The sequence below is a fragment of the Lepisma saccharinum genome, chromosome 26 (assembly GCF_977018435.1).
Source record: "Lepisma saccharinum chromosome 26, izLepSacc3.1, whole genome shotgun sequence".
Lineage (NCBI taxonomy): Eukaryota > Metazoa > Arthropoda > Insecta > Zygentoma > Lepismatidae > Lepisma > Lepisma saccharinum.
Genome location: NC_139254.1, coordinates 47,652,049 through 47,668,443, shown reverse-complemented (window position 1 = coordinate 47,668,443; position 16,395 = coordinate 47,652,049). Strand labels below are relative to the sequence as shown.

Below are 16,395 nucleotides of genomic sequence, written 5' to 3'. Positions count from 1 at the left end.
TTTGATTTTGATTGGTCTGAGTGTGCCCCCGACACAAAACTGGTAATAAAATTGTGCAGGGGACAGCATATATATTTTGCCACCTGGTGTAAATGGTGAATCATATTCTTTGTTGGGGATACTGTACAATTCAAGAATTACTGTATGTTTTGGATTCTCAATTATGCCGGTTATTTCTTTTTCTGCTGTAAGCAATCTGCTTGTTACAGATTCAAGGTGCTCATTGATGGTCCTGACAACATCATCATGGCCTGGCTTGATTTTTATGTCCACAACAAGTTTCTTGTATTGCTGCACAATTTCTTGTAGCTGGGTGGCAAAAACAGACAGAGCATTTGCTTGATTGGATTCCATGGTCCCTAGCTGTTGCTTGATATTAGCTACAATTTGTTGCAAATTTTCAACAACTGCCAATTTTGAATTTTGAGCAGTAAGATCATGGACCTGTCTTCTGATATCCTCAAACAGGGCATGCAGTTCATTAATATGTTGATTAGTTGGTAGAGTGGCTACTGTCTGAGTAAGTTGTTTGATCTCTGTCTGGATATTCTTGATATCTTATGATTTCAATATGCGATTCACAGCTCTCTTAATATTTTTAAGTTCCTGTGATGTAGGCAGATTTGATACAGTATTCTGCAAAGATTCAAGTGCCAATTTCACATTATTTAATTCAGAAGCATCAGCCACATTTTGGATAGCATCTTGGAGCAGGGCTATATCTGCCTGAGTAGGTGTTGATTGTTGTAAAATTTCAAGTTTTGTTTGGATATCATCGATCAAGTGATGAAAATGAGATAGCTCAGATTCAGTGTTGAGGTTTTCAAGCTTTGTGATCTGTTCCTGGACACTTACAAGGGTGTCTACAATACCGGGCAGGCCGGATTCTTGTACATTTGTCAAATCACTTTGCACTGCTGCTATTGTACCCTCAAGATGGGTTATGGTACTTGGAATTTTTCCAAAATCTTCATATGTTTCAAGTTGCAGCTTAATGTTGGCAACACTCCGAGTTATTGCACTCAAAGCATCAGAAGATGGCAAGTTGTTCATAAAATTTTCAAGTGCCTCAATTTTTTCTTTAACCTCGGCTATGGCATTGTTCAAGGGGTCCAGATTAGGTATCTGGAGTGATAGAATCTGTTCCTTTAGAGTGGAAATCACTAGATCAAAATCTTCTTGTGATTTTATGCTTTTGACAATTGTTTGGAGCTGTGTCTGGACATTATTTATCTGCTCTTCGAATTGCTGTTTCAATTGCTCAGAGTTGGTGGCCTGGGTCTTAAATTTGGCTTGAAGAGCTGCTACAGCTTCTTCTAAACTTTGAAAATTATCCAATGTTGCCAGATCAGTATATTTTTGAAGCAGCACTTTGAGTTCAGAATCAATTTTAAGAAGAGGGTCCATGCATTGTGATTGTAAATTTGTAATTTCTAGTTGAAGACTGGCATTGAGTGTGGTTTGTAAAGCTTGTAAATCACTTCTTAATTTCTTGACTCTGACATCAAGCATCAGAATCTCATCACTGTGATCTTCATGCCTTGTATGGCCAAATATATCATTAGGCATTTTGTTTTAGTGGTTATTTATTATTGAATATCTGATTCTTAATTCTATAAAAAAAGGTATAAGCTTGTCATATGATCCCGGGACCTCAATATATAAGCAGTCACCAGCAGAAACAGTATATACAGTGCCAGAAATCATGTTTGAGTGCTTAATTCTATAAATATTTCTCCCCACTGAAATCTTGACATTACCCTCAGGGTTTGTAATAAATTGCAATTGACCACCTACAGGTAATTGGTAATGATTTAAATTATTGTTAAATATGTACAATGTTTTAAATGTTTCATCATCAACATCTGTAAGTATGCTGTTCAGATGAATAATTAACAAAGCACTTAGTTTAGATATTATATCAGAAGAGGGTTGTGGTGTTGGCAGGTCCATAATAACCTGTTTTTTGAACCCAAATAAGTTCATAGGCATGTTTATTTATTTCAAATCATGCTCTGTAATTGGGCATTGATTGCTATTTTTCAAATCACAATGCCCCCATGGTAGAGTATGTATGCCACATGATAAAATGCATCTCTTATCATCATGTGGGTCCAGAGTCACTTTTCTTACAATATTGCTAGTCAATAAGTGATCCACACTCTGAATTCTATTTTCTGATGTTCTGATTATGCTACATGATTTGAGACAATTTTTGTAATCCTCAAATTCAAGCTCTTTGTCAACAATAACTCTGCCAATGCCCTTGGCCTTTTTGGCAACAGCGCCACTACATGTTTCAAAACTGTACATCTTGGCCCTTAACCGAGCAAATGCCACAATAACATCACCAAGTGTCTCATCTTTTAACTTGCCAGGCACCTTTTTGTTGTGGTGTTTAATTTTTGAATGTTCACTGGTATCAAAATATTCAAGCAATGCAGGCTGTGCTATATCTTTATAAACATCTTCTGTTTGAATATCAAGAACAAAACTATCTGTGTCCATGTACATCAGTTTTACGCAATCACCATAAAAAGGTTTCAACACATCATAATACAATTTTAACATTTGTAATTTGGCCAATTCCAATATCACAGCCCCCACATAAATAGGCTTATCAAACTTAATCTTTGTTTTTTGCATGTTGAAAAGTGCCATATTCTCATCATAAATTCTTCTGTAATTGAAATTCGGCTTTGCAATCAATTTTTTGCTCCGGCTGGGGTCAGTAATTATTTTAACATCAATATGTTTTCTGATATTTTCAATTGTTTTGCCATACACTGAATTGACCATCAATTTAAACAAAGTTTTATCAAATTGGCTCATTGCAGATGTTCGAAGCTCTGTGTTTGTATCAATATATGGCTTCAACCATCTTGAGTGCCTGAACCTCAAATCTTTGCCAATTTTGGTTACTTGAACACCATGATGCATCAGAAACTGGAGGTTTTTGTAATATATGACATAATCCTGTTTCGGCTCTAGAGTCATCATCAATTTCTTCTGTTTAGAGCCAGGTGAACACTTAACCTCAGGAATTGGGGGCAGATCAGAAAATGTGTTGTGTAAATCATCAGGAATTGTCAGATCAACCTCTAAGAACAGGCCATAGTCACTGTCATCAAAATCTTTAAGATCTTCAATATTGAAATTTTCAACCCACTCAAGCCCTGCATATGGCAGTTTATCCATCATAGCATAACCATAGAGGCTGTTTGCATCTACATACAGTATATAATTTGATGGCAGTGCTGGATCATAATCAGGAATATATTTGTTATTTGCTCTGGCATATCTCTGAGAACATTGCACCATGCCTCCTCTTATACATTGTTCCATAAACAGATACATATCTTGATCCTGGATCAGATCCAATTGCATTTTAGTGTTTAAAAACATTGCAGACCATGCTAGGCCCGGAGCACTGTAAAAATACATTGCATCCAGCTTATAATTTTGCATGGAAGATTTTCTAAATGCCTGCAGTATATCAGCTAAGAGGGTCACATCAAGTTTTAAATAAGCCTTGTGATAATTACCAAATGTCTGGCATTTTAAATTGTTCCACATCAACTGGGCATGGTGATAATCTTCATCAGTGATTCCAGATCCTCTGATTTTGCTGTAAAACTCTTGTTGTGGTGGCAGAGAACACTCATCAAATTTAGAAAAATCTGTAACATAATCATATGGATATACACCCTTCCGCCTAATTAATTTCAGGTCCTGATTTGGAAACAAAGCACATGTGATTTTGAATTGATCATCAGATAATTGAGTGGCCAGTGTAGCCAGGCTAGCAGACAGAATTCTGTATGAATCAAGAAATCTTAAGTGAATAGGAACGCCATTAACTTTAATTATTTTGCTAATGGCAATATATTTTTCATTATTTTCAGCTAAAATATTTAAATTCTGCTTGTCAAACCCCTCGTACCTGATCAAATGATGGAAATCATAATTGGATGCTCCATGGCAAAATGTAGGGACAAATTTTGGTCTCTGGATCTTAATATTACAGCTATTACACAGGGCCATTAAGAATTTACCATCTGTATGAGAATGGTGTTTCACCTTGATATTTGCATCTGAAAATTCAGAATCACATACCGGGCATTTTTCTGCATTGTTGAAATCTTTAATCTGTTTCTCTGTTAAAGGCAACATGGGTTTTGATTTTAATAAAATATTAGATGCTATGTCATGGCACTCATTTTCTATTCTATGTGCAAATTCTTTGATGGCATCTGCTCCCATGTATAAATATTCTTTACTAACAACCCCATCCTGTAGAACCACATAATAAAAACTGGAAGGTTCATGTAGCTGGTATGGTGTAATTGAAGATTCATCAGGATCTGGGCTACAGAATGCAAGAGGTTTGAGATTTGATTCAAAATCACAGACTATATATGCTGGGTGTTCCAACAAGGCTTCAAACTTTTTGAATTTGGCATTTTCACTTGGCATTGGCATCAGCATATGAACAGGTTTATGATTGCCACAGTATTTCAGATGCTCAATTAACTTGTTTTAGCAATTTCTGCATTATTTTCCCGAACCCCATTCACCATTTTTTGACCATCAAATACAGTCAAACATCTTCTGCACAACTTGAATATTCTATGAGTTTTGTCTAGTTGTGTTCTAATTAAAGCTTCAAGATTATGTATCAAAGTGTAATGATTTGTGCCATCCTCTTCAATTAAGAGCAGATCAATCGGAACAGCAGATTCATCATCAAGTGTACTGATTCTGAGAGGTGCTATCAAGCAATTGCCACGGCCAGTAGAACAAGTAAATACATTAATAGATAATTGTTTGCCATTGATATGCCTGGCCTTTTTTTCAAATTTATCAATATTCTGAACAGGATATTCTAAACCCTCCATTGCCTCATCGAAATTGTGTTCATGCTGTTTATAATAACTTATTCTCTCAGGATGATTTAAAACTGGAAACAAAGCAGCTAAAATACACCACAAAAAGCATTTCTCATCATTATTTTTTATATTAACCACGGCTTTTTTGTTTTTGATATTGTCAGGTAAAGACACATATGTAGATCCTTGTAATGGGCTGAATTCAGAAATATTAATATATAACTTGTGTGGAGATCCGCATAGGCTCCATCCTGATTCTTTTGCGGCAAATTCAGAATGTTTAATTTTCAATTGATCTATCAAACTGCTTATTATTTTGTCTGAATTTGTATTTGAATATACAGGTGCAGTTTCTGTTATGTGGGGCTGTGTAAATTTTGTGCCATTTGATTTCTTATATTGTGTAAACAATTTGAGGGACAGCTTATATGAGCCATTTTGTGCATTTAGAATTGCCTGCACATCAGGATTTATACTGTTCAAAAAATTCTTAATATCACATTTTTGCTCTGATACAAACCGGTAATCCCTTAATTGGCCGTTAAAACTGCTATGGATGGGTTCATAGCGTGGCTGCTTTGCTGCTCTAGCATTAACAGGTGTTTCATGCTTCCTTTTCAGACCAGATGTAGATGGTTGTGGGGGCAATGTTGATGACTGTGCAGAGCAAGAACCCACATGTCTATTGAAATATGTCTTGCTAAATATTTTGTGGCATTTAGGACATATTTTAGTGTGAGTTCTATATTTGCCTGGGTTACAATTCTTTTGGTGTCTGGCCCAATTGGGGCTGGATATATTCTTATTACACTGATTGCAATATTTTTGATTTGGCATTTTTGTTGTTGCTTTATTATATAAGATTTCCTGGGTTTCAATTCAAAATTTTGTACTTAATATATATATATATATTTTGTTCAGCTGTGTGCTTTGTATATTTTTTGTGTATATTTAATATGTTAATATTATTAATTTTTATTCTCGGTTTATTATACAAAATTTTTTGGGTTTTAAACCAAAACTCTATGCTTATTATGACAGATTGTAAAGCTAATAGCCTACAAGTGGAAAAAGAGAATAAATATTGATCTACACTGACCTTCCGCAAATGCCTGCACAGACATGCATGTCCTAGAAAGGCAATGACCTAGCGCTGAGTGTTATGTATTGATTTTTGTATAACAGGCTGGGACAGATATAAGCCTGACTCTAAATAAGAGTGGATTACAACAAACAAGCTGGATGCAACAAATATCAGATTTTTTATACAAAATATAAGCCCATTTTGTTCAATATACCAGAAATATATTTAATATGAATTATATATTAAACCAAACAGGCCTGTAAGTATGAGAAGCACTGTAACAACACATCTGTTCTCCTCAGCCACTCTCACAATACTGGCTGATATGCAATGCAAAATCTCTTTATATACCCTAAGCCGGTCCGAGAAGAAAAAAACGGGAAATTCCCGAGGGGTCATAATTTTTCACGGGAATTTCCCGAGAGTTTTTATTAAAATTATCTGTGAATTCCACGATACACTCCCTGATGACACTATATGTAGTGTTATTCTCATAGGTGAAAAATCATATGTTTATGATGTAAGAAATGAGAGAGTTACAGAACAATTCTAAAAGATTTTTGCATATTACATTGTCTTAATATTAGATAAACAAATTGAACCTGGTATCCAATTGAACTTAAACCGGAAGTAAATATGTATGGGTGTAGGTATGGGTTTTATGAGGATTTTGGCTTAATTTCAAGTGTATCCAAAACAATATCAAAAAGGGGCATATTTTTAACAAGCTTATGGACAACAATCTGGCTGATGCAACTTTTGTAAGTGTGGGCAAATCAATCTGAGGGGGCTCATCATTTGTACACTGTAGCTTCGGGAAATTCCCGAGGGCATTTTTACAAAAATCTTGGATTAGACGGGGTGCTACACTTGAGCAAAAAACTCATATGAACATGTTGAGCTTGTTTTAAGTGTTGCCAATTCTGCCCGAGGGGGGCTCATCATTTGTTGTCCTGGTTGTAGCATCAATTACACTACTTGCGATTTTGACGATTTATTTTCAACATCTTGTAAACTTTAGTAAATTTCAATATTTCGGCAATCAGGGCACCTACAGAAGTTATTTAGATGCCGTTGGGAAGGTCTTGAAGGGCTATTTCACATAATATATTACATGCATATGTGAGGGTAAATAACAATTGAAGGGTTGTAAAGAAAATTGCGGTTGCCATTTTCTCAAAAACAACGGGTCTTTCAATTTGCTCAAAAAAAAAACCAAGCAACTGTACACAATTTTAAAATGAGATGCCAATGGAATTGGAAGTTATGTTAAATTTAGGTTATGTTAGGTTATGTAGTGCGTGACATATTTTGATAGACAATTTCCCACAATTCAAGTCATAATCTAACAGAAATGAAACACAACACTGTTTGAACTAACGTACGTAAAGTTAATGTTTCAATTCCCAGTTATTAGAAATACAGGGTGATTCAAAAGACCTGATCCATTTGTTATTAGTGCACATAGCGAAAAATGGAAAGAGGAGAAACTTATAGGAAATAGGTGAGTTTCAATCTAAAGTGCTTGATTTTCCAAAGTAGTATACACACTTCAATCTGTACACTCGTACGAGCGTCATTGGTAGTCGAAATTGCCACATGCTTGTCCCGGAATACTGTATGCCATCGCAATGCCGTAGAGTATTTGGTAAATTAAGAATTGATGACGATAATTGCAGGCAAAGTAAACAAGTTTAAAAAACGTAATGACAAGCGCAGTGTTGAGTAGGTATTATAGCCTGATTCTCATTTTTTTTTAGCCCTTTATAGTAGTCTGGTAACTGAAGGGGTGTGCGCGTCAGATATTCACGTTTTTTACTTTTTTAATTCACCTGTGAGTATCGTCATCAATTCTTAATTTACCAAGTACTTACCTCACTTTTTATCAGGCTACATTTTAAATTTTGTACTATTTCAAGCAAGGGGGGAATATATTTTCACATCTTAAATTCATGACTAAGATGTGTAAAACCACACGAAGTAAAGAAAATCAGTAAATTTGTTGCAGTTCATGTTTTAAATATTAGAATTGAAAAATACTGAAAGCATGCATTAGATTAGAATATTTTGCAATTTTTTTTAATCATTTCGTAAAACACTAACACCATCTTTGAATTTGAAATCTATGATTTGGATGTGAAATTTCGTACAAAATGAAGTTGAAATAATATAGAAAATATGTGTGCGTCGTACGTGAAATTTTTGTTGAAATCTACAATAACAGCACTTTAGAGTTTGTAATTTTATTTGCTGTTAGGGAAACCCCGAAAATTGCTTGTCTTAAATATTTTCACTAAGAGACGAAAATGCATGGGAAAGAACAGATATATTATGAAATGGCAAAAGTTTACTTGTGGAAGATTTTGGAATGAAATGTACCCGATGAAAATTTTAGATTAGCCTCTTGTCGATTTTTGTAAATCTATGCACATAACCCAGAATTGTTTTTAAATTTCAGTACGTTTCGTAAATTGCCTGTGCTCGAGCAGCTCTAGAGTTCACCCAACCTCTAATATACGAGTAAATAGGAGTGGTCGAGATATATGTGTGCGCGGGCCCTACTTTCACATCTTCCTAAGCCCCTGTGGAATATTGAAATTTGCAGGGGATAGGTTTGCCTTACACATATACCTTGTGTGAGTGTGCGATTTTTTTTTTTCAAATTGCACGTGAAAATCATATGCAGTTGGTCGCATCGTGTACATACAATAATATATTCCTGATATCGCGCAGGAAACTCCTGTTCCTTTGGGTAACCACATCCTCTCGCTTGCCAGTCCACTCCATCACACGCTGCAAGACAAGAATGACTGCAAACGTTGTCGTTCTCTATGTTCTTCTCTTGTTCTTTTCAAATGCAGTTCTCCTCAGGGGCCATGTAAGTAACTTACTTCTATTTGTCCTTCATATCCAATTTTTGTATGAATTACTATGGAGCAGGATTGTTAAAAATCCAGGAACGCATAAATGGGTTCTATTGGAGTCCTCTGCAGGACCGGAAACTTTTTTTCTCGCACAAATTCAATTCGGTCCAAGTTCCGTATTGTTTCATTGAAAAAAGGTTCCTGGACCGTATTTAAATTGTTCCTGAAAAAAGGTTATTGGACCGTATTTAAATTCATCCAGAGCAAAGGCACCTGGACCGAATTGAAATTCTTTACAGATAAAAAGGTTCATTACCGTCCAGAACCCACTTACGCTTGCTGATTTTCTCTCCTAGACCGGAATTGAACGTATTTAAAATTCCTGGACTTTCAACGACTCTTCCTGATATGGAGAATATATGATTCGCCCTCTTAAGTTACCGTGGCGGAGTGTTTAACACATCGCGCTACGATGCAAAGGGTCCCAGGTTCGAATCTTTTCCTGGACATGGATATTTGTGAGTGTGCATGCATCAGTTCCATCATATCATCACTCATCTCCGTCTTCGTAAATAATCCAAAGTGGCACAAAAGGCGAAGTAAAATAAGCAAATCAATTAATCCATCAATGAATCAATCAATCAACCTCTAACAGTTGGGCTGAAAAGTTCGTAGGCTGACTCATAGATGGCGTTACTAGAATTAAATCCATGTGATTTTTACTTAGTACTAACCTTCAAAAGATACGTGTATAAATTTCACAGCTGCCGGATAATTAGTATAGCATTGTGAGTGAAGCAGCTTTTGTTATTGTGAAAAAATGGACAAAAAAGAATTTCGTGTGTTAATAAAGCATTGCTTTTTGGCGAAAAAAGATACTGTTGATGCCAAGGCTTGGCTTGATAAACATTATTCGGACTCTGCACCAGGAAAATCAACCGTTGAGAAGTGGTTTGCTAAATTTAAACGAGGCGAAATGAGCCTCGAAGACGATGCACGCAGTGGACGCCCCAAAGAGGCTGTTACCGACGAAAACATAAAAAAAGTCCACAAAATAATTTTAAATGATAGTAAAGTGAATTTGATCGAGATAGCTGAGACTGTAAAAATATCAAAGGAACGTGTTGGACATATTGTGCATGAATATTTGAACATGCGAAAGCTGTGTGCAAAATGGGTGCCGCGCGTGCTCACAATCGATCAAAAGCAACAACGTTTTGATGATTCGGAGCAATGTTTAGCGATATTCAACCGTAATAAACACGAATTTTTCCGTCGATATATTACAATGGATGAAACATGGCTCCATAACTACACTCCAGAGTCCAATCGACAGTCAGCCGAGTGGACTGCACGTGATGAACCGAATCCAAAGCGTGGAAAGACGCAACAGTCGGCTGGCAAGGTTATGGCATCAGTATTCTGGGATGCGCATGGTATTATATTCATCGATTACCTCAAAAAGGGCCAGACCATCAACAGCGATTATTACATAGCGTTGTTGGAGCGTTTAAAGGATGAAATCACGAAAAAACGGCCCCATTTGAAGAAGAAAAAAGTGCTGTTTCATCAAGACAATGCACCGTGTCACAAATCAATGAAAACGATGGCAAAATTATATGAATTAGACTACGAATTGCTTCCCCATCCACCATATTCTCCAGATCTGGCCCCCAGTGAATTTTTCCTGTTTGCAGACCTTAAAAGAATGCTCGCTGGTAAGACATTTAGCACTGATGAATAGGTAATCGCCGAAACTGAGGCCTATTTTGAGGCTAAAGAGAAATCGTACTATAAAAATGGCATCGAAAAATTGTATGACCGCGTTAATCGTTGTATCGCCCTCGAAGGCAACTATATTGAATAATAAAATCGAATTTTGTCAAAAAAATATTTTTTACTATGTTAGCCTACGAACTTTTCAGCCCAACTGTTATGTGGGAGGCAAGTTACGTGTTAAAGTCTTACCACGCAGTAGATAGCTAAAACTGGGACGCTATTAATCCTAGAGCCACGAAAGTACAAATATTTCGTTCAGTTACATAGACGGAAATTCTTTCAGTTCTATAAGTTGGTACTAACAACTGCTTTTCATAATTAACAATTTCAAGTTACATACTGCAACTCCCAGACTATCACTCATACAACGTTCATTATTCCATAGGCTACCGAACCAATTCATATCATCTCAAACCAAGTAGATATTTTCTGTTCATATTCGTCTTTTATCACCAACTTAGAAAAAAATTGTACATAAGTATATTGTGATAGTAATCTGTTTACCTTGGTACTGTCGTGGCTTGCTTATGTTTATATTTTGTTTATTTTATTTTATCTTGTTTCGTGTGTTCTTTTTAACACTAGGGTACTGTTTTACCGTTGTGTCTTTCCGGTTTAAAATGGCTTCTGCTGTACTGGAAATTGCAATAAATAAATAAACTCCATCAATATTCTATTAACAAAGAATTCTAATTAATACCACAACAACTTTGAAATAAATAACCATAATTAACCTGGACTTGGCCTGTTATTTCATTTGTCCCCCTCGTGTATATGTTGAGTATTTCTCATAAACAATTGCTTACTGATAATGGCATACCAGCATATCCACCATGATCGGAATATATACTATTGGCCATAAAAAATATAAGCTTTGGAACGTTTATAAAACATAACCCCAAGTTTTAGGTAATTATTATTCACCCTACATGGTCGATAATCTTACAATCCCGGATTAAATGGGCAATATATAGTCCTGGGATTATTACATGCCTGAAAGACAAGACTTGCTTTTATTGTAATGACCTGTTCGCTCATATTTGATTTTAGAAGCCCTCTTCATGTAACATGGATCTGCCCCGTGACATAATGTTGGCTGGAAGTGTTGAAATATTTGTTTTTGAAGTACATAAAATCAGATTTAGAGAATCATTATCTCTCTGTCTCTCACACACACACCCTCACACTCGACCTCTTCGGTATTATTGTAGTTGGTAAGTCTCGAGCTGTGGCGCTAGTGAACAAATTTGAATTCAGTAACCTTCTAAATTGTTAAACTGTGGACCTGAATGCAAATATCAATTAAATTAATAAGAACGTATCCTCGTAGAAATATACATCACGGATCTAACTTTCAAAATTATTTTGAAATATTCAGATCGTCCAGGACAGAGTTGAGCATTGGCATGGTGTACCAGTGACGAGTCCTGATCGAGCCTACATTTTTTGACATTTCTACGTATTGCATTTCCTGCGTGTGCTGAATTATAAAGTATGAAATTAAATGTTCCCCCATCTTATTTCATATGTTTAAATTATTACTATTTTATTCAAAAATATCTCTAAAAGAGCTTTTTTTGACCCCTTATACATGAATCCTGTGGACAACATTGATATTGTACGTGTTGTACATAATTGTACATTGTATTGTAGATAATGAAGGACAATTACTAAAGAATATCTATTGGTACGATTATGTTACCTCATTGCATATTCGCCACACAGTGGCGGCGATCATGGAGAGGGTCAAGGGAGGGCAGTTGCCCCACCACTTTTTTCCACTTTTGCCTCAGCACTATGATAAACCTTATCTACCAAGGGAAAGTAAACTGCAGCCCACCCCCCAGCTATGGAACCCAATCTTCGTCACTGTCGCCACATATAAAGTGTGGAGGGAGAGAGGCAGGATTCTCTGGGTATGCCACATTTAATGTACTATCTCTAAATATCATACACAAATTGTTTTTCTTTGTAGTTTTTCTTCCTTATTCGGAGGTGGAAGTTGTCATTGTTCATGCTCACCATATCATATTGTCATTTTACACGTTGATGCTTTCCGCGCAGAAGTCATGCAAGCGGACGATTACAGGTAATTGAAGTCAATATGTTCACACAGAGCTCCGAATGCATCAAAACAAAATTGCACGATTTAGTGTTTCAGTTGATGCAACACAAGTGTGTCGATTTTGCTTTTACTTAAATGATTCTGTCTGATGTTCCCGTTGATGCATTTCTAGTAAATGATACAAATCAACAGCTGATAAAATTGCACATTTATGCATTTCTATGCATATTTTGACGAACCAAAAGTGCATCATTAACAGTTTATATACTATAGTGTGTTACTGGAGTCAACATATTTATATCACTTGACATATTTTGGATTCTGTATGCTCAGAAAGCCACCAGATTCCAATCTCCAATGTAAGATTTGTTTAATATTTTCTCATGGTCATGAGTAGTGTCCGGGACTTTATGTTATAACATAATTCTTATTTGGCATCGGATAGAATACTGGTGAGATATTTACATATCTGACGAAAATCAGCTGAAATAGACGAACCTGATAAGACATATTATGACATATTTGACGAATTTTGCGTTTTGACAACATATTTATTCAATTTGTTCGTAAGAAGACATATTTCGTATAATTCCGTAATTGTCTTGCATATAATCTGTTATTTTATAACCCTTAGTACCTTTAGCGAAATGAATACTTTATATTATCGATGGTAGGTTAAGGAAATTATGGACAAAGAAATTAAAACCAGATGCCATCTTTTCTTACCAACTAATACAGAACAATAATACCCCCTTTTTATCCTGCCTACAATTTATAGCCGTGCGAGCATTATTGAAAAATGTTCTCCGTTATTGTTAAGCGAGCACGAGAATCACCGCAAACAAGTAAACAAGTTTCACTTGCTCTAATTTCTTTACCTCTTTTGTACGCTGTATTTCAAAATCTGCCTAGAAAAGTTGCGTTTGTGTATTGATTGCACAGATTTACCAGAGCTGAAGCGAGCTGTCAATTATGCTTTAGTTTCCAAATATTAGTAAATGAAACGTAGGATATTTGCAGTGAACCTCACGATATTTTTAGCATTTTTCAACTACATTCTTCGGTTAAAGTGATTCTGACTTTAGTTAATACCCCACATTTCAACAGTTTTTACTTTGCGGTCGTTGTTTACTTACTTTCTAATTTTACTAATGCTTTGATTGTAATAACCTGATTGGGCTTGCGAGCTCTGAGTTTATGGCACCAGACCGACCAGTCACTCGCAAGTCTTAAGTTAGCTAATTAGTGAACTGTATATAAGATTAACACAAAATAAAATAAACTACTAATAATATCTAATTTTTACCTTGTATTTGAAAATTAACCTTCAAGTCCAATATTACTACATTTTACACTATAAACAGTTTTATTTCCAATAATCAATATCAACTTTCCTTTTTATGCTGTTCTTCTTATGCCAGAGAATGTGGTGTGGGATTATAATAGTAACAATTTGTTTCAACAACAACTCCTCACAAGCTTAACTTTGCTAACGATTTAAACTACCGTCTAATGCGTTTAAAGAATTTTCTCGACGCCCGGATAAAGTTTGGTCAATCGCGCGGAAAGTCGCAACGGGACGTCCGATGGCACTACTGCCAACCGAGGAAATCTTTGCTCACCAAGAAAGTTGATGTTTAGCCTTTTCTGTTCCCAACTGCACTGTTCTCGTCCGTTTTGAATCACTCATCCCATTGCAACTCTAAGGCTGTGATTGGTTTTAGCATAATCACACCATGCAATGTTAACCAATAGCATTCAAGCTCTTGTCCGCCTAGCTACAGCTTCCATTGCGACACTATGCAAAACACGCTCACTGAAATCCAACACTCTTGCTACGCACTATTCCTATTCCTCGTAATCACCCTTTCCTCCTACGTGTGCGTTATTTTACGTGACCCAAAGTAATCGGTCACAATTCCCACCCTAGTTGATCTTCCCTAGAAGATACTGACTTTTAATATAATGAGAAATTCAAAAGTACTGTTGTGTATATTTGTGGCTTTACTGGGAATATTTCTGCATTTTTCTGACATATTTTTCAATTTTTATGACTTATAGTAAGATAACACTGAGGAACAAATTAAAACTTTTTGTTTTGCCGCTTCATGAAAATAGGTGATCTTTAATAAATCGGGTGCGCTGATTTCAAAAACCATAACAAAAATGCTGTATCACGTACCATTTCTGGCGGAAACCATTTTGAAAAATTTTCACCGTACATTAAAAGAAGGGTAAAATATAGCATATTGCTCCAAACCTTAATGTGATAGTGTGAATTTTAGTAATACATTGGGTTCATAGAATACCAAACATGATTGTAAGTGATGTAGTTATGACATGCACAAAAATTTGCAGTTGCAGTAAAATAGTAATCATTAAAGAAAACAGTAAAAGTAACGCACCTTCAAAATGTATTTCTGTATGATTTCCGCTTGTAGCAGGCGTGTTCAACATTAAAGGCCTGCACAAGACCTGGAGCAGACCCGTTCGCGAGACATCGCTCCTGAAATGCCATGCAACCTGCGCAACACCCTCGCTTGAGCAGCTTGTATGCCCACCTGCACAGATCGTTCCTGGCAGGCATTGTAGACCCGGCGGGTACCCGCAGTCTTACGGTACCTAGTAGGTCTCAGTTCGTTCTTTCCATCAACTGCAGACCCCTCCCTCTACATGACGTAGTTGCTTCGAGTAGAAACTGCACCGGGCCCACACCGTTCTGCAGTGTTGCCAACTGCAATAGATTTTCACTACTTAAAAAAGGGAACTCGAAGCTTCGTAAGCCACATCACCAATGAAATGAGATTTACGAATGTTACTCCCCCCCACACACACACATTGAAATAGGTTTTCCGTGGCACAGGATCCATAAGTATATGTCGTAAACAACCAATATACGTATATATAGTGATATAGGACAGGACTGAAACATGTCACGTTCGACGCTGAGGTCGCGAGTCGAACAACACACTGTTCTACTGCGAACACCAGGGCCGTAGCCAGCCAGGGCCATTGCCGTTACCCTCGTTTGGGGGGTAGGGCCAAGTACTTGGATAAACGTGCCAACAAGAACAATTACAATAATAGTAATAAAGTAGCATGAAAGGCATTATAATCCTCATAAATCACGCAAAAAGGGGGTAGAAGTCGGTTCTCACGCGCATTTGTGTTGAAACAGAGGATTAGAAATATTTTTTTTCAACACGTCAATTTCACATTAGCTAATAATGGAAAACAAGCACACAAACTGTTTTTGAAAGAAAGAAAGTGCATGATAAATGCATTCCGAATGTACAGACATATGGCATGTAAAATTTCCATCTACAATATTTTCTTTTCACATGGAGCGACGTATTACATAATCAATTCATCCAACTCGTAACAAACCAACATTAATATCAAATAATATCACGGGCCGCCATAGCATTCTCTCTTTTAAAACTTTTCTCACTTAGATCGTTCGGCGCTCAGGGCCGACTCCCGCTACCCCTTTGCTACGGCATTGAACTTGATGAGACTGGATAATATTTTATAATATATTTCTACTTTCATAAAATTTGAAATCAAAAGGTTGCAATTACCCCTCCATTCCCCCTCTGCAGGTGCCCTTGGCCGTCTGGAAGGAAAATGCAAGAAAAATATGAAAATTAATTCCATCTTGAGTACCCTTTAGCCCTGCTACTCTTAAATTCTGCTAGTCTGTTTTTTCTTGTA

The 16,395-nt window shown here is 36.4% G+C and overlaps 1 protein-coding gene across 2 annotated transcripts in view; it reads left to right on the top strand.

Annotated features, from left to right (window-relative positions):
* Nucleotides 1-8,768: 8,768 nt before the first annotated feature.
* Nucleotides 8,769-16,395, top strand: part of LOC145979559 (uncharacterized) — a 35,478-nt gene continuing 27,851 nt past the window's right edge. For both annotated transcript variants that reach the window (XM_083112533.1, XM_083112532.1), the window contains exon 1: nt 8,769-8,851. In XM_083112533.1, the coding sequence (XP_082968659.1) occupies nt 8,780-8,851 (72 nt within the window). In that variant the 5' untranslated portion in view covers nt 8,769-8,779. The remainder of the gene's footprint in view (nt 8,852-16,395) is intronic.